The sequence below is a fragment of the Lepus europaeus genome, chromosome 2 (assembly GCF_033115175.1).
Source record: "Lepus europaeus isolate LE1 chromosome 2, mLepTim1.pri, whole genome shotgun sequence".
NCBI classification, from domain to species: Eukaryota; Metazoa; Chordata; class Mammalia; order Lagomorpha; family Leporidae; genus Lepus; species Lepus europaeus.
This window is the reverse complement of record NC_084828.1, coordinates 78,032,757-78,050,403: the sequence shown is the minus strand read 5'-3', so window position 1 is coordinate 78,050,403 and position 17,647 is coordinate 78,032,757. Positions and strand designations below refer to the sequence as shown.

Sequence of the window (17,647 nt, the reverse complement as noted above, 5' to 3'; positions counted from 1 at the left end):
CTGTGTCCGATGTCGCATAGATTTTCTGTGTTCTCCAGAAGTTTAAAGTTTTACAATTTAAGTTTAGGTTTCTTGATCTATTTTTTTTTCTTTTTCAACTTTTATTTAATAAATATAAATTTCCAAAGTACAACTTTTGGATTATAGCGGCTTTTGCCCCCATAACCTTCCTCCCACCCACAAACTATCCCATTTCCCACTCCCTCTCCCATCCCATCCTTCATCAAGATTCATTTTTAATTATCTTTAAATACAGAAGATCAATTTAGTATGTACTAAGTAAAGATTTCAACAGACTGCACCGCACAGACACACAAAGTATAGAGTACTGTTTGAGTAGTAGTTTTACCGTTAATTCGCATAGTACAAGACATTAAGGACAGAGATCCTACATGGGGAGTGGGTGCACAGTGACTCCCATTGTTGATTTAATTGACACTCTTATTTGTGATGTCAGTAATCACCCACGGCTCTTGTCATGAGCTGCCAAGGCTATGGAAGCCTCTTGAGTGCACAAACTCCAACCTTATTTAGACAGGGCCATAATCAAAGTGGAAGTTCTTTCCTCCCATCAGAGAAAGGTACCTCCTTCTTTGATGGCTCATTCTTTCTGCTGGGATCTCACTCACAGAGATCTTTCATTTAGGTGTTTTTTTTTTTTTTTTTTTTTTTGCCAGAGTGTCTTGGCTTTCTGTGCCTGAGAAACTCTCATGGGCTTTTTAGCGAGATCCAAATGCCCCAGGGGCTGATTCTGAGGCCGAGTGCTGTTTAGGACATCTGCCATTCTATGAGTCTGCTGTGTATCCCACTTCCCACATTGGATTATTCTCTCCTTTTTAATTCTGTCAGTTATTATTAGCAGACACTAGTCTTGTTTATGTGCTTGATCTATTTTGAGATAAAAAAATGTGAGTTATGGGTTCATTGTTTTGCACATGTCCAGTCATTTCACAAACATTTGTTGAAAAGATTGTCCCTCGGCCAGCACCATGGCTCACTTGGCTAATCCTCCGCCTGTCAAAATCAGTGTCAAAAATCAGTGACTATTTGTGTGTTGCTCTATTACAGGCTATCTATTCTATTTCAACGACCTATGTCTATACTTTAACCGGTGTTACACTGGCTTATAATTGTAGTTTTATAGTTTCTTTGCCTTTTTGTATAAATTTTAGAGTTAGCTTGTTGTCATTAACTAAATGCTTACTAGAATTTGCATTGTAATTTGCAGTGGAAACGTATTAATTTTATAGCTAAACATGAGGAAGATTGGTGCCTTAAAAATACAATAACCCATGGAAAAAAGGAATTAAAAGTTAAGTTTTTCATGCAGAAAAATTTTGAAATCCATGCATAATTTTTCCATAATATGCATTTTCCATGAACTTTGAAGTGCCATTCATATACATTCAATTCATATACATGGTTTATGTTTACGTTTATTTAGACTTTTTTTTCTTTCTAAGATTTATTTATTTGAACTGCAGAGTTACAGAGAGAGCAGGAGAGCAGAGAAAGCACTTCCATCTGTTGGTTCAGTCCCCAAATGTCTGCCCTAGCTTGGGGGTGGGCCAGGCCGAAGCCGGAGCCAGGAGATTCATCTCCTGGGTTTTCTGCGTGGATGGCAGGAGCCTAAGCCCTGGGCTATCTTCCACTGCTTTCCCAGCCCATTAGCAGAGAACTGGATTAGAAGTGGAGCGGCCAGGACACAAACCAGAGCCCATATAGGATGCTGGCATTGCAGGAGGCGGCTTAACCTACCCTGCCACAATGCCAATTTCTGGACTTTCTATTTCTTGTCTTAATTTTTTAGTTTTCAGCATTCATATCATACATACATTTTATTACATCTAAGTTCTCTTTTTTCCCCAGTGCTATTATAAATGGTATTACACTAGTTTCAAATTCCATGTGGTCATTACTTGTAGTAGGGAATGCAGTTCCTTTTTTGTATTGACCTGTGTCCTGCAGTCTTGCTAAACTCATCTGTTCTAGATTATTTAATACTTGTTTGTTTACTTTTTAAAGGAAAGTTTACATAGACATTCATGTTTTGTGTTACTTGAGACAGTTTGGTTTCTTTCTTTCTAGTCTGTATGCCTTTTATTTCCTTTGCTTGCCTGTTGTACTGGCTAAGCCTTCTAATATGAATAGAAGTAGTAAGAGACAACATGTTTGTCTTTGATCTCGTGGTAAGCCTTTAAGTATAAAGTTGGCTATAGAATTTTTATAGATTGCTTTACTACACTAAGGGAACTTCTATTTTTAGTTTGCTGAGAGTTTTTAATTGTGATTGGAAGTTGAAATTTGTCAAATGCTTTTTCTGAATCTATAGATGCAGTTTTTCTTATTCGGCCTACTAATATAATGAATTACCTTGATTGATTTTCATGCATTGACCCAGCCTTATATTTCTTGAACCCCCATTTGGGGGTTATTTTCATCTACTTGAAAGGCAGGATGAGAGCGAGAGAGATATCCATCTGCTGGTTCACTCTCCAAATGCCTGTGACACCCAGGGCTGGGTGAGCCTGAAGCCGGGAAACTGGAAGTCAGTCTGTGTCTCCCACGTGGGTTGTGGGGACCCCGATAATCGTACCATCATATGCTGCTTCCTGGGATGCCTTATCAGGAAGCTGGGTCAAAGGCAGAGGAGCTGGGACTTGCACTGACACTCTGATATGGGATGCACTGTCCCAAATGACCACTTAATCTATTGTACCAAAATGCCCACCCCTCTGTTGGCTTTTTATATAGTGTAGGTTTTAATTAGCTAATATTTTCTTGAGTATGACTATGAGGAACATTGGTGTATAGTTTTCTTGAAATAAAGTATCAATTTAGTTTCATATTTAGATGTGTGTGTATGTGCATGCACACTTACATACATACACCTAACCCATATATTTTTAGAATCTTTATTTTTTCTTTTAAAGGCAGAGTTAGGGGGGAGAGAGGTCTTCAACTGCTGGTTCACTCCCCAAATTGCCACAATGATCGGTGCTGGAGGAGTCTGAAGCCAGGAGCCAAGGGCTTCTTCTGGGTCTCCCACACAGGTGCAGGGGCCCAAGCACATTCTCCACTGCTTTCTTAGGCACGTTAACAAGGAGCTGGATCAGAAGCGGAGCAACTGAAACTCGAACTGGCGCCCATTATAGGCTATTGGCACTGCAGATGGCAGCTTAACCTGCTACACCACAATACTGGCCATTCTCTCTTTAGTTTTGGTAGTGTGCGTCTTTCAAGGAATTGGCTAATTTTATCTATACTACTAAATGTTGTTAGCAAAGGGTAATTTGTGGTGTTTATCTTTTAATATAAGATTAATACTGATGTCCCGTCCTTCATTTATGATATGATTTATCTCCTATTTTTTGTGGTCAGACTGATTAGAACTTTATCAGTTTATTGATCCTTTAAAGCACCAGTTTTTTTATTTTATTTTATTTATTTATTTATTTATTTTATTTATTTATTTTTTTTTTGACAGGCAGAGTGGATAGTGAGAGAGAGACAGAGAGAAAGGTCTTCCTTTTGCCGTTGGTTCACCCTCCAATGGCCGCCGCGGTAGGCGCGCTGCGGCCGGCGCACCGCGCCGATCCGATGGCAGGAGCCAGGGGCTTATCCTGGTCTCCCATGGGGTGCAGGGCCCAAGGACCTGGGCCATCCTCCACTGCACTCCCTGGCCACAGCAGAGAGCTGGCCTGGAAGAGGGGCAACCGGGACAGGATCGGTGCCCCGACCGGGACTAGAACCTTGTGTGCCGGCGCCACAAGGCGGAGGATTAGCCTAGTGAGCCGCGGCGCCGGCCATAAAGCACCAGTTTTTTATTTCATTGATTTTCTCCATTTTTATATTTTCTTTTTTTAAAACTAATTTTTAAAAGATTTATGTATTCGTTTATTTGATAGAGGGACAGAGAGAGGAACAGACAGAGGGAGGGGTCTTCTATCACTGGTTCATTCCAGTTGGCCACAGCAGCCAGGACTGGGCCAGGCTGAAGCTGGGAGGTTTGAACTCCACTGGAGTCTCCCACATGTGTGGCAGTAACACAGTAGTTGAGTCATCATTTGCTGCCTCCCAGACAAATTAACAGGAAGCTGGAATGAAAGTGGAGGAGTCAGGACCCCACCCAGGTACTCTGATATGGGATATGGGGGTCTCAGTCTGGCCTAACAGAGCCATAGTGCCCACCAATATATTTTCAATTTTAATAATTTCTGCTCTAATCTTTGTATTCCTTTTTTTTTTGTGTGTGTACATTGGTTTTAATTTGTTCTTTGCTAATTCTCACAGAAGATACATAGGTTACTGACTTCTATCCTCTATATTCTAAATATGAATTTAATGTTATACATTTTGAATAATCATATTTAAATTTTAGCAGAACCACATGGCTTATCAGGAAAAAACTTCCCAAAACAATGTGGTTTATGGAGCATATAAAAAAGTTCTTATTGGGGGCCGGCGCCGTGGCTCACTTGGTTAATCCTCCGCCTGAGGCACCTGCTGGCTTCGGATCGGCGCAGCGCTGGCCATAGCGGCCATTTGAGGAGTGAACCAACGGAAGGAAGACCTTTCTCTCTGGAAGTCTCATCTCTCTATATATACTTTGTTTAGTATATATCACCTGTTCTACAGGTGGTGTGGTTATCAAAATAGCATAAGCCCATGTCCATTTTATTGATTTTTTTCTCATTTTATTGATTCTTGTAAATTTTTTTTTCCTGCAGAAATGCTGAGCCGATTATCAGGATTAGCAAATGTTGTTCTGCATGAATTGTCAGGAGATGACACTGATCAGAATCTGACAGCTCCTTTAGGCCCCGTGAGTAGCTCTGTTCTGATCTAATCTGATGAGACATTGTTCTGTGTACGTCTAAGGAAAAGAATTTAAGATAGAAGGGTGCAAAGTGAGGATTAGAGAAAATACTGATACTTTATAAATGATTCTTCTTCTGTGTGTTGATAGCCTAGGAACTGTAGGCACTGGAACCAAGTCACGGGTGAGATTTGGAAGATCTTTTCTCGATTGTCCCCTTGGGCCTAATGCCAGATTGTTCGTAGTCTTCTTCTCCCTCCGGTGTTTGAGTATATTCCTGTTGCATAGGAAAGGTTTAAATGACAAATGATTGGACTAGAGCACATTTTGAGATTGGGAATATTGATTCCTCTTACAAATTCATCTACCACTCTTAGAATTTGTGTTATATTTTCTGAGGGCCACATGAGGATCCAAAAGAATTCCTTTAGTTTTGTGAAACGGCAAATGGTTATGCATAGTGGCTAAGAGCATTTTATTCAACTACTCTCCTAATTTTAAGTATTGTACTCTTCCACTTAATAGTTTGTGATCTTTTGGTCCCCTTTATTTTATCTCTTTGGCAAAATTAGGATACTAAGACCTTAAATGAGATGATGTTTGTAAAATGCTCAGTATTTATAAAATACATTGTAATGGCTAATAATAATGGTTATTACTGGATCAGAGTTGGAAAGATTCTTAAGTTAAAAATTGTGAATGAAGCAAAAGATAAGATGGAATTGGAATGAAGGAGCTCCAGTTTGCAAGCTGATATTTCTCCCTGGCTCATTGGCAACTTTGTTTCTGACTCCTAGGAATCTCCCCAGGACTCTGACATGGAATTGAGTAACAGCACACCCGAGGATGTTCTGGAGCGCCTGGCCTATGCAGAGCAGTTGGTGGCGGAGCTCAAAGAGCTCATTAGACAGAAGGACGTGCAGCTGCAGCAGAAAGATGAGGCTCTGCAGGTACTACTGTTTTTGCCCTTTGGTGCAGAGCATTTGATAAAAGGTAGATGACCCCTTCCCTTGGGTTTTTCTCTTCACTTAGATTATTAGGTAATTCCCTATTATTTATACTATGACGTGATATCTACTGAAAGTGACTGTTGTTTCGTGCTTGATAAATGATGACTGTCCACTTATGTGTTAACCATCATTGTCCTGTGGCAGGAAGAAAGAAAAGCTGCTGATAACAAGATAAAAAAACTGAAACTTCATGCAAAGGCCAAATTAACATCTCTGAATAAACACATAGAAGAAATGAAGGCCCAAGGAGGGAGTGGTCTGCCTGCAGAACCTCAGTCGGAGGAACAGCTCTCCAAGGTATGGTGACTGGGTAGAATATTTCCTTTCCAAGTGGAAAAACTTGCCTGTATTCCTGTTGAGCTAGGGTCTTTTTAACTTCTTGATCTCCTTATTTAATGGAGTAGTAAGCCTTTGACTGTAATGTTAACTAAAAATGTTATCTCTAGGCCTAGCACTGTGGCATAGCTGGTTATGCTGCTGCCTGCAGTGCTGTCATCCCATATGGGTGCCAGTTCGAGTCCCAGCTGCTCCACTTCCAATCCAGCTCCCTGCTAATGTGCTTGGGAAAGCAGCAGAGGATGGCCCAAGTCCTTGGGTCCCTGCACCCACATGGGAGACTGGGAAGAAACTCCTAGCTCTTGGCTTTGGTTGGGCCCAGCCCCAGCCATTGTGATCTTTTGTGAACAGTGAATGGAAGATCAGTTCTCTCTCTGTTTCTCCTTCTCTGTCTGTAACCCTGCCTTTCAAATAAATGAAATGAAATTCTAAAAAAAATCTTATCTCAAAAACTAAAAAGGAAAGGGAAGGAGAAAGGAAAGGAGAGAGGAGGGCGGGCAACAGTGGCAAGGAGGAAGGGATATCATTGTATTCTTAGAATTTTATCTGTCAGCTATATTAAATCCATTCTCTTTGTATTAGTATTACATTAACAAAAAATATCATAAAAAAGTTTAAAAAGAGAAGAGGAGGTGTCAGTGCTGTAGCGTAGTAAGCTAAGCCTCCACCTGAGGCACCAGCATCCCATATGGGCACCAGTTCACGTCGTGGCTGCTCCTCTTCTGATTCAGCTCCCTGCTAATGATCTGGGAAAGCAGTGGAACATGCTTTACCCTTTGACCCACTAATATTTTTCATGGTGTTCTTAGACCTTAGGAAACTAGTTTTTTTTTTAAATAAACATCTTTTAATTACATTTTTCCACAAACTCTTTTTCTTTATGTTTTAAAGATTATTTATTTATTTGAAAGGCAGAGTGACTGAGAGGGAGATAACTTACATCTTTTTTTTTTTTTTTTTTTTTTTGACAGGCAGAGTGGATAGTGAGAGAGAGAGAGACAGAGAGAAAGGTCTTCCTTTTTGCCGTTGGTTCACCCTCCAATGGCTGCTGCGGCCAGCGCATCGTGCTGATCCGAAGCCAGGAGCCAGGTGCTTCTCCTGGTCTCCCATGCAGGTGCAGGGCCCAAGCACTTGGGCCATCCTCCACTGCCTTCCTGGGCCACAGCAGAGAGCTGGCCTGGAAGAGGGGCAACCGGGACAGAATCTGGCGCCCCAACCAGGACTAGAACCTGGTGTGCTGGCGCCGCAAGGCGGAGGATTAGCCTGTTAAGCCACGGCGCCGGCCTAACTTACATCCTTTGATTTACTTCCCAAATGGCTGCAACAGGCAGGGCCGGCTGGGCTGAAGCAAGGATCCAGAACTCCATAACTCCATCTGTGTCTCCCACATGGGTGTAAGGGGCCCAAATACTTGGGCTGTCTTCTGCTGCTCTCTCAGGTACAGTAGTAGGCAGCTGGATTGGAAGCTGTCCAAAGAGGCAGCTTAACCTTGCTGCATCACAGCTGCAGCCCTACACGCAAGGTTTTTGTTTTTGTTTTTTAAAGATTTATTTATTTATTTGAAGGAGTTACACGGAGGGAGGAGAGGCAGAGAGAGAGAGAGGTCTTCCATCTACTGGTTCAATTCCCAATTGGGCGCAATGGCCGGAGCTGCGCCGATCCAAAGCCAGGAGCCAGGAGCTCCTTCTGGGTCTCTCACACACGTGCAGGGGCCCAAGTGGCATCTTAAATGCTGTGCCAAATGCCTACACTTCAGATTTTTCTGTTTTCTCAAGTAATGTCAACATGATTCTTCTTTTCCTACATTTTGGTTTTTCTTTTGACAGTTCCTTCCCCCTGCCTGTGATAGCGATAACCTTTCTCTTCCTGTTTTGCTTTGTTCCTTCTAACATCCCTTCAACTATGTTGTTGGACTGTCTAATTTGCCATTTTATATGCTGCTTTTTAATGTAACTTTTAGCCCTGAGACCTTAAACACATCAATATTTTGTAGCCTCATTCCCTTATTTCAAATGGTCAATATCCTTAATATAAACTACACACACACACACACACGCACACACACACGCACACACACACATGCTCAATACAGAACTAGGCATTCTATGGAAAATACAGTTGAAAGAAAAAAATGATAACAGTTCTCTGAGGCTTGAAACTATTTTGCAGTTTCAGTAAGCAAAACTAGGCTCCTGGTTTTGCCTGGCCCAGCCCTGGCCATTTTGGTCATTTGGGTAGTGAACCAGCAGATGGAACATCTCTCCCTATCTATCTCTGTCTCTGCCTTTCAAATAAAATGAAAAAAAAAAAAAATTTAAAGAGTGAAAAAAATAAGCTATTGAAATATTTGTGTTTCCACTTACTGGCTCTTTTCTTTCCTTTTCCTCCCAGAATTTATGTTTATTTTCGTTTTATTTGAAAACTAGAGAGACAGAATCAGAAATCTTTTTTTTTCCCCAAAGAAACCTTTTATTTAATGGGTACAAATTTCATAAATACAACCTTAGGAATATAGCGATTCTTCCCACCATACGCACCCTCCCACCTCCGCTCCTGCCCCACCTCTTCCTCTTCCTCCCATTCCCTGTCCCATTCTCCATTAAGATTCATTTTCGGTTAACTTTATACACAGAAGACCAACTCTGTACTCAGTAAAGATTTCAAAAATTTACGCACATATACACACATACACAAACTGAGAACAAATTTTACAGTTAATTCTCATAATACAACTCATTGAGGACAGAGGTCCTACATGGGGAGTTAGTGCACAGTGACTCCTGTTGTTAATTTAACTATGATGTCAGTGATCACCTGAGGCTGTTGACATGAGCTGCCACAGCTATGGAAACCTTTTGAATTCACCATCTGTCAGTATTTAGACAAGGCCATAAGCAAAGTGGAAGTTCTCTCCTCCTTTCAGAGTAAAGTATATCCTCCTTTGATGGCCACTCCAGAATCAGAAATCTTCCATCCACTGGTTCACGACCCAAATAAATGCCTGCAATGTCAAGGTTGGGCCCGGCTGAAGCCAGGAGCTTATAACTTGTTAGTTCAACTCTCCCACCTGGATAGCAGGGACCATGATCCCTCACTTGTGTCCCCCAGGGTGTATATCGGCAGGCAACTAGATTGGAAGGGGAGCTGAGCTCGTACCCAGGCACTCTGATTTGGGATCCAGGCATCACAAGCAGTGTCCTAACTTTTTCACTAAATTAGCTCTTTTCTGGTATTCTGTCCCTTACTCAGCAGCAGCCGTGATTTCCTGAACTCTGGCCTGGAGTCTTCAAGGCGGCCAGACTGTGGCTTTGCTCTTAAGCTTTATTCCTGCTTGGTGCTGACTGGTTTTGCCTTCAGACTGAAAGCTCTCAAAAATGGGAAACTCAGTGCCATTTCTTCCAAGTGTCAGCCTTCCAATATATTGCTGCTTTTGGTGTTTGTTCAGGTATCTGTTCTCTGTATCATCTAGTTAATAGCTGTTGCCTCAGGGAAGGTAGATCTGATGAGAGCTACGTGGCTATACTGAAACCAGAAAACTGATTCCTTACTTGTCAGGTCAGCTGGCTTTTCTTATTCCCATCATGTTAGTAAAACTATAATGAAGTGATTGTAAAAGGGCAAGTTAGAGCAAAAGATCTAATTATTTTATCAATTGTAATTCCTTTCAATAAATGGCTGTATTTCTTGCATTTTCAGCATGATAAGAGTTCTACTGAGGAAGAGATGGAAATAGAAAAGATAAAACAGAAACTCCAGGAGAAGGAGGAACTCGTTAGCAGTTTGCAAGCCCAGCTGACCCAGGCTAAGGCAGAGCAAGCTGCACAGGTAGGTGTGTAAGTTGCCTTATCAATATTAGGTTAACAGATCACTGAAGCCCAATTGCTTATTACATGACAAGTGCATTTTTCTGGATTCCCAGTGGATATTTATCTATGTATTTCATCACCTCCAAACCGTCCAACCTTATTCCCTTCCTTCTCAAGTGCAGTAGTTTTATTAGAAATTGCATTAGTGTTTGTTATTCTTGGTTGATATTTGTAGATACTCAATATGCACTTGCTTTTTTTTTTTTTTTTAAGATTTATTTATTTTGTTTGAAAGTCAGAGTTACACAGAGGAGAGGCAGAGAGAGAGAGAGAGAAAGGTCTTCCATCCGCTGGTTCACTCCCCAGATAGCCGCCATGGCCAGAGTTGTACCGATCTGAAGTCAGGAGCCAGGGAGCTTCTTCCAGTTCTCCCACGCAGGTACAGGGGCCCAAGCACTTGGGTCATCTTCCACTGTTTTCCCAGGCTATAGCCGAGAGCTGGATTGGAAGTGGAGCAGCCAGGTCTCAAACCGGCACCCACATGGGATGCCAGCGCTTCAGGCCAGGGCTTTAACCTGCTGTGCCACAGCACCAGCCCTATCTTCAGTACTTATAACTTCTTTCAATTCCTTTTCATCTCTTTCTTCATTTAAAACTTTGTCTAAAATGTTTTTCTTTTTTTCATATTTCTCTTAAGGTATTCTATTTTGTATTTGCCTTTGTGTTCTGGCTTATCTTCCATTTTGAAATGATTTTTGTTTTACATTGAATTCTGCTTGAGTTTTGTCACTTCATTTCTGAGTTTTCCTAATTTTGATTCATGTTTTCTTTTTTATGTAATTTTTCAAAATACTCCCAATTCTGTTTAAAATATGTTATAATTTCAATCTATTTTTCTACATTTAAATTTTTTTTTTAATTTTCATTTTATTTGAAAGGCAAAGAGACAGACTGAGAGAAAGAGAGTTGGGGAGGGAGGAGAGAGAGAAACAGAGAGGTCTTCCATCTACTGGTTTACTCCCTAAATGCCTTCAACATCCCAAGCTGGGCCAGGCTGAAACCAGGAGCCAGGAGCTCCGTCTGAGTCTCCCATGAGGGTGGTAGGGAATCAAGTATTTGAGGCATCATCTGCCATCTTCCGGGATCCATATTATCAGGAAGCTAGATCAGAATTTGAGCATCCATGACTCATACCAGGCACTCTAATATGGGATGTGGGTATCCCAAGCAGCCACTTAACTGCTGTGCCAAACACCTGCCCTTTCATCTGTTATGCGTTTACTGCCAATGAGTATATTCTTCTGCTTCTTAGTCTGTTTTGCTTTGTAGTAATAATTTCATACAGGATATTTATATATGAAATTAATTTTCCTGAACTTTAAGAAAGGAGTTTGGTTCAGGAAGCTTTTTTTTTTTTTTCTTTTTCCCATGTGATGGTCTTCCCTCTTGTTTTTGTATCGTGTTCAAGGATACAGTGGCTGAATTTCCAAGATTTTCATTCTTCTCCCTGCCTTTCACATTGGTCTATGCCAGCACAGTCCAGTAGTAATAGGTTTACTTGAGGTAAACAAAACCTGCAAACTGTGGTGTATCTGCACAATGGATATTACTTAGAAAAAAAATAAATAAACTAAACATCAGTAGTGTGCCTTCATTTTAAGCTTAAAATTGTCCATACTTCTTTTTGAACTAAAAACAATTATTGTAATTAAATTAATAATAAAATTTTATATTTCAACTTAATTATCAGTTGTGATTTATGTTGGTATCAACTGTTATTCATGTGATCTGCATTAAGTACTTATGTTACTTTCTACATGTTACGCATGTAGAAAAAATTAATTTGATGCCCTAAACAGCACTCCGGCCTCAGAATCAGCCCTTAAGGCATTCGGATCTGGCTAAAAAGCCCAAGACAGCATTTCAGGCATGGAAAGCGAAGACACTGTGGCAAAAAAATGACCTAAGTGAAGGATCTCTGTGAGTGTTATCTTTGAGGAAAGAAGGGGCCATTGAAGAAGGAGGTACCTTTCTCTGAAGGGAGGATAGAACTTCCACTTTCTAAATAAGGTTGGAGTTTGTGAACTCAAGAGGCTTTTTTTTTTTTTTGACAGGCAGAGTGGATAGTGAGAGAGAGAGAGAGACAGAGAGAAAGGTCTTCCTTTTTGCCGTTGGTTCACCCACCAATGGCCGCTGCGGCCAGCGCATCGTGCTGATCCGAAGCCAGGAGCCAGGTGCTTCTCCTGGTCTCCCATGCAGGTGCAGGGCCCAAGGACTTGGGCCATCCTCCACTGCCTTCCTGGGCCATAGCAGAGAGCTGGCCTGGAAGAGGGGCAACCAGGATAGAATCCGGCGCCCTGACCGGAACTAGAACCCGGTGTGCCAGCGCCGCAAGGTGGAGGATTAGCCTGTTAAGCCACAGCGCCGGCCTCAAGAGGCTTTCATAGCCTGGCAGCTCATGACAAGAGCCTTGGGTGATCACTGACGTCATAAATAAGAGTGTCAATTGTTAAATCAACAACAGGAGTCACTGTGCACTTGCTTCCCACGTAAGACCTCTGTTCTTAATGAGTTGTACTATGAGAATTAATGATAAAACTAGTCTTCAAACAGTACTTTATACTTTGTGTGTCTGTGTGGATGCAAACTGTTAAAATCTTTACTTAGTATAGAGTGGGTCTTTTGTATATAAAGATAATTAAAAGTGAATCTTAATGAAGAATGAGATGAGAGAGGGAGTAGGAGCTGGGGTGGTTTGGGGGTGGGAGGGAGGTTATGGGGAGAAGAACCACTATAATCCAAAAGCTGTACCTATGAAACTTACATATATTAAATAAAAGCTTTCTAAAAAAAAAAAAAGAAAAAATCATTTTAACTGAATCAACCCATTGGCACTGAACACTTGTTACTTGTGTAACACCTCACTGATACCTTACCATGATGCAGTAGCTGAAATGAAATATAGTCAGACCAAAAGAAGTTGTATTTGATGAAAAATAATTCATACTTCAGTTTTTAAATTTAATTAAAATTTTATAACATTAAGAAGCAAATATTTATTTATTTTTTTGACAGGTAGAGTGGACAGTGAGAGAGAGAGACAGAGAGAAAGGTCTTCCTTTACCGTTGGTTCACCTTCCAGTGGCCGCTGCAGCTGGCGTGCTGCGGCCGGCGCACCGCGCTGATCCGAAGCCGGGAGCCAGGTGCTTCTCCTGGTCTCCCATGCGGGTGCAGGGCCCAAGCACTTGGGCCATCCTCCACTGCCTTCCCGGACCACAGCAGAGAGCTGGCCTGGAAGAGGGGCAACCGGGACAGAATCTGGCGCCCCGACTGGGACTAGAACCCGATGTGTTGGCACCGCAATGCGGAGGATTAGCCTATTGAGCCACGGTGCCGGCTTCAAATATTTACTTTTGCATTGAGCACATTTCATTTCCTCTAGCCAAGTATGGCTAGTTAAGAATTATTTCGCAAATATGTAGACCTTTTCCTCCTCCTATCTCTGTCATTGCCAGTCTGCTGAATTTTGACTTCAGTCCTAGCTGTTTCTTCTTAGTGCAGGGCTGTCTTAGAAGGGAGTCTAGATGAGTCAGTTTGGAGACTTCAGAGAGGCTACATTACGCTAGCCCTTTAAATCATCTCTGCTGTAGACCCCTTGCGTTACCCTAGTCTTGGAGAATCAGGAAGCTCTTCTGCTGTTCTGGCATTGGCCAGCTGTGCACACCAGCAAAACTTATTGGCTATTTTGGGGTTTTCCTGCAGGCCACCAGATACTACTCTCTGCTGAGTTCCCTTTTTTTTTAATAGAGATTCTAATGCCATGCAAGTCAGGTGACTTTTGGTGGTCTGTCCTTACTAGCTGATGTTTTAGGGTTTGTGGACTGTCTCTAATTTTACTGTAAATATTATCCATGGATTTTTGTTTCTACTATCTAGTTTTGCTATTTGTTTCTATGTGAAGATTCAGAAAAATTGAAAACTTAGCTACTACTGCTTTTGTCTTCTGACAAATTTTGATAAGTATTTTTTAGAAACTGTAGTCTATGCATTTCCTTTTGTGATAAGTAGGAATTAAAAAGGAATATGATGGGTATTTATGGCAAAGGAGAGAGGCAGGTTAAATAACTAGACTGCTAATACTTAAGTAAGTATGTAATTTTTTTCCTCTGTGTCATCAGTTTGATAAGAATTCTACAGAAATGGAAGAATTGGTAATGATGAAGCAACAGCTCCAGGAGAAGGAGGAATTCATTAGCACATTGAAGACCCAGCTCAGCCAGACGCAGGCAGAGCAAGCTGCACAGGTAGGGCCAGAGGGTACCTCATAAACATGAAGATAAAGAATCATGAAGCACAGTATTATATGGCAAGTCAATTCAGACAGTTACTTTTTAAAATATTAGTAGATGAAAGCATGGTAGCTAGAGTGTTAGAGTAGACATTAGAAGAGTGTAGTAGTAGAAAAATTAAAAATGTCGAAGATCAGTATGTCATTAGGAAGCACCAGAAAACCTCAAAAAGTGTTATTGCCTTGATGTAAACTTTACATAGCCGAAATGATATCTGTTTCTTACTTCTACAGGTCTAAAACCTTGATTTTAATAGCAAACTGAGATTAACACTTTTAGGAATGGCCTCAGGCTGAGTTCAAAATGGACTGGTAGATAAACCAGAAGAAATACAAATAATTAGGTCCATTCTTTCCCTGAAATAAAATCCTTTCTTTAAAAAAAGATTTATTTATTTATTTGAAAGGCAGAGTTACACACAGAGAGAAGGAGAGACAGAGAGAGAGAGAGGGAGAGAGGTCTTCCATCCGCTGGTTCACTCCCCAATTTGCTGTACCGATCTGAAGCCAGGAGCCAGGAGGATTTTCTGGGTCCCCCATGTGGGTGCCGGGACCCAAGGACTTGGGCCATCTTCTACTGCTTCCCCAGGCCATAGCAGAGTGCTAGATCGGAAGTGGAGCAGCTGGGACTAGAACTAGTGCCCTATGGGATGCCAGCACTGCAGGCTGTGGCTTTACCCACTGTGCCACAGTGTGGCCCCTAAAATCTTAATAGAAAGGTAAGTTATTAGCAGAATATTACTTACTGAGCAGGTAATGAGAAAATAGTGTAAGCTATGTAATTTGATGTTAAATGGCACTGCTATGTACCTATCAGATGTTTACTTTATTAATTTGTCATAGTAGTGGTGCCTTTTGTCCATGGGTGGCTTCTTGCTGTGTATACAGTTACAATTTTATATCCTAAAAACTTAATTTTTTTTTTTTTTTTGACAGGCAGAGTGGATAGTGAGAGAGAGAGAGAGAGACAGAGAGGAAAGTCTTCCTTTTTGCCGTTGGTTCACCCTCCAATGGCCGCTGCGGCCGGCGCATCTCGCTGATCCGAAGCCAGGAGCCAGGTGCTTCTCCTGGTCTCCCATGCGGGTGCAGGGCCCGAGCACTTGGGCCATCCTCTACTGCCTTCCCAGGCCATAGCAGAAAGCTGGCCTGGAAGAGGGGCAACCGGGATAGAGTCCGGCACCCCAACCGGGACTAAAACCCGGTGTGCCGGCACCGCAAGGTGGAGGATTAGCCTGTTAAGCCATGGCGCCGGCCTAAAAACTTCATTTTATCTATTAGCTTTTTTTTTTTTTTTTTTTTGACAGGCAGAGTTAGACAGTGAGAGAGAGATAGAGAGAAAGGTCTTCCTTCCGTTGGTTCACCCCCGAAATGGCTGCCACAGCCGGTGTGCTGTGCCGATCTAAAGCCAGGAACCAGGTGCTTCCTCCTGGTCTCCCATGCGGGTTCAGGGCCCAAGCACTTGGGCCATCCTCCACTGCCTTCCTGGGCCACAGCAGAGAGCTAGACTGGAAGAGGAGCAACTGGGACAGAACCGATGCCCCAACCTGGACTAGAACCCAGGGTACCAATGCCACAGGTGGAAGATTAGCCTAGTGAGCCACGGCGCCGGCCTTTACCTACTAGCTTTTACTATGTCCTTTCATATACAAATACTGAATACATTGTAGGATGTAATAATACAAAAATGTTTTTACCTATGAGTTGCTTACAATGTGGAAAGCCAAGATATGTACATCTTAATGAATCATTGTAATACAAAGCATCCCAAATAAGTGCCAAAAAAAGCAGAAAATTAACAAAGCTTTAAAATAAAAAAAAAAGATGATTTATTTGTTTATTTATTCAATTGCTAGGCAGAGTGACAGAGAGGGAGAGACACACAGAGAGAAATAGATATTCCATCTGCTGGTTCACTGCTGAAATGGCCACAACAGCCAGGGCTAGTCTAGGCTGAAGCTAGGAGTCAAGATCTCCATCTGCTTCTTCCTTGTGGCTGGCAGAGACCCAAGTACTTGGGCCATCTCTGTTTTCCCAGGCATATTAGCAGGGAGCTGGATTGGGAAATGGAAAAGCTGAGACTTGAACTGGCACCCATGTGGGATGCCGGTGTTGAAATGGGTGCTTAACCCACTGCGCCACAATGCCTGTCACCTAACAAAGTATTTTGAGATGAAAAAGGTTACTGTGAATGCAACAGTCAAGGCAAGTTGCATGGAAAATTTGAGAAAAACTATGATGCATACATATTCTAGACACACTGGGCGAGGTGTTCCAGTTAATGTGAGAGGGTGTGAAGAGAGTCTCAGAAACCGAATATGGTATAGCTACAGGAAAGGATGTTAGATTGTTCAGCTAACAAAAGTCTCATGTGCTTGCACAGTTGAAACAGGATTCCAGATTCATAGTGAGGTCAGAAGTCAGCTAATCAAGGAGAGCCAAGGTCAGTTCAAGGTGTCACAAACTGAGATATCAGTAGAGAAGACCAATGCAAAATGTGCAGACTGAGACCTGGTCAGCCTGCTCAGCCATGGTCCTTACTGAAGTGAATAAGCAGGCACACACAATGTCAACATAAAACCAGTGAAGCAGAACAGCTCATTTATTTCCATTTCTTTCAGCTAAAAGCCATTTACAAATGAGTATGATTAGATGCCTGAAAATAGCTATCTAAAAAGGTGTGTTTGGAAGCACACTAAGTTTTTTTTTAGAAGGAATCCTTGAAAATAAAACTAGATAGATTTGTATTTCCAGTCTAGAGAATCATGAATAAAAGTTAGGTTCATTGGAATTTTCATTTATACTAGAAGTTTTTGAGCGTGCACATGATATTAAAAGAAGTTTCTAGGGTTTAACAGAGCTCTAACTTGTCTGTTTAATATTCTAGGATTTTGGGGACTTTAAAAAATTCAATATTTATATATTTAAAGCATTTTAGTAACCATGAAAGTATACTTTTTAATTAAAATTTGTATTTAGAGTAAATTCTAAATTTAATAATAGGCTTGCTTTTAACAATTGAAAGTTTCTGTCAGGCCTAGTCCCCTTCCAACATTCTCATCCTTGACATTCAAAATTTTACAAAGCTACTGTCTATCCATGCTTAGTGTCTGTCTTTGAAAGTAGTCTATGAGTTTTGTTTGTGCACTATTCGGGGAGTGTAACTTGCATAGTTTCTCTGGTATGTGTCTTCAGTTGAGTTCCATGCAGCAGGTGGTCCGAGAGAAAGATGCGCGCTTTGAGACACAAGTTCGTCTGCATGAGGATGAGCTGCTTCAGTTAGTAACCCAGGCAGATGTGGAAACAGAGATGCAGCAGGTGTGTTGCTACC

The 17,647-nt window shown here is 41.6% G+C and overlaps 1 protein-coding gene across 6 annotated transcripts in view; it reads left to right on the top strand.

Annotated features, from left to right (window-relative positions):
* Positions 1-17,647, top strand: part of GOLGB1 (golgin B1) — an 82,181-nt gene that overhangs the window by 12,856 nt on the left and 51,678 nt on the right. The window contains exons 2-7 of one of the 6 annotated variants that reach the window (XM_062208801.1): positions 4,731-4,825; positions 5,617-5,769; positions 5,974-6,126; positions 9,862-9,990; positions 14,150-14,275; positions 17,530-17,634. In XM_062208801.1, coding sequence (XP_062064785.1) covers positions 4,733-4,825; positions 5,617-5,769; positions 5,974-6,126; positions 9,862-9,990; positions 14,150-14,275; positions 17,530-17,634 — 759 coding nt within the window. In that variant the 5' untranslated portion in view covers positions 4,731-4,732. Of the gene's footprint in view, positions 1-4,730; positions 4,826-5,616; positions 5,770-5,973; positions 6,127-9,861; positions 9,991-14,149; positions 14,276-17,511; positions 17,635-17,647 lie in introns of all 6 variants that reach the window. The other 5 variants (XM_062208794.1, XM_062208785.1, XM_062208804.1 and 2 more) reach the window with 5 other exon arrangements.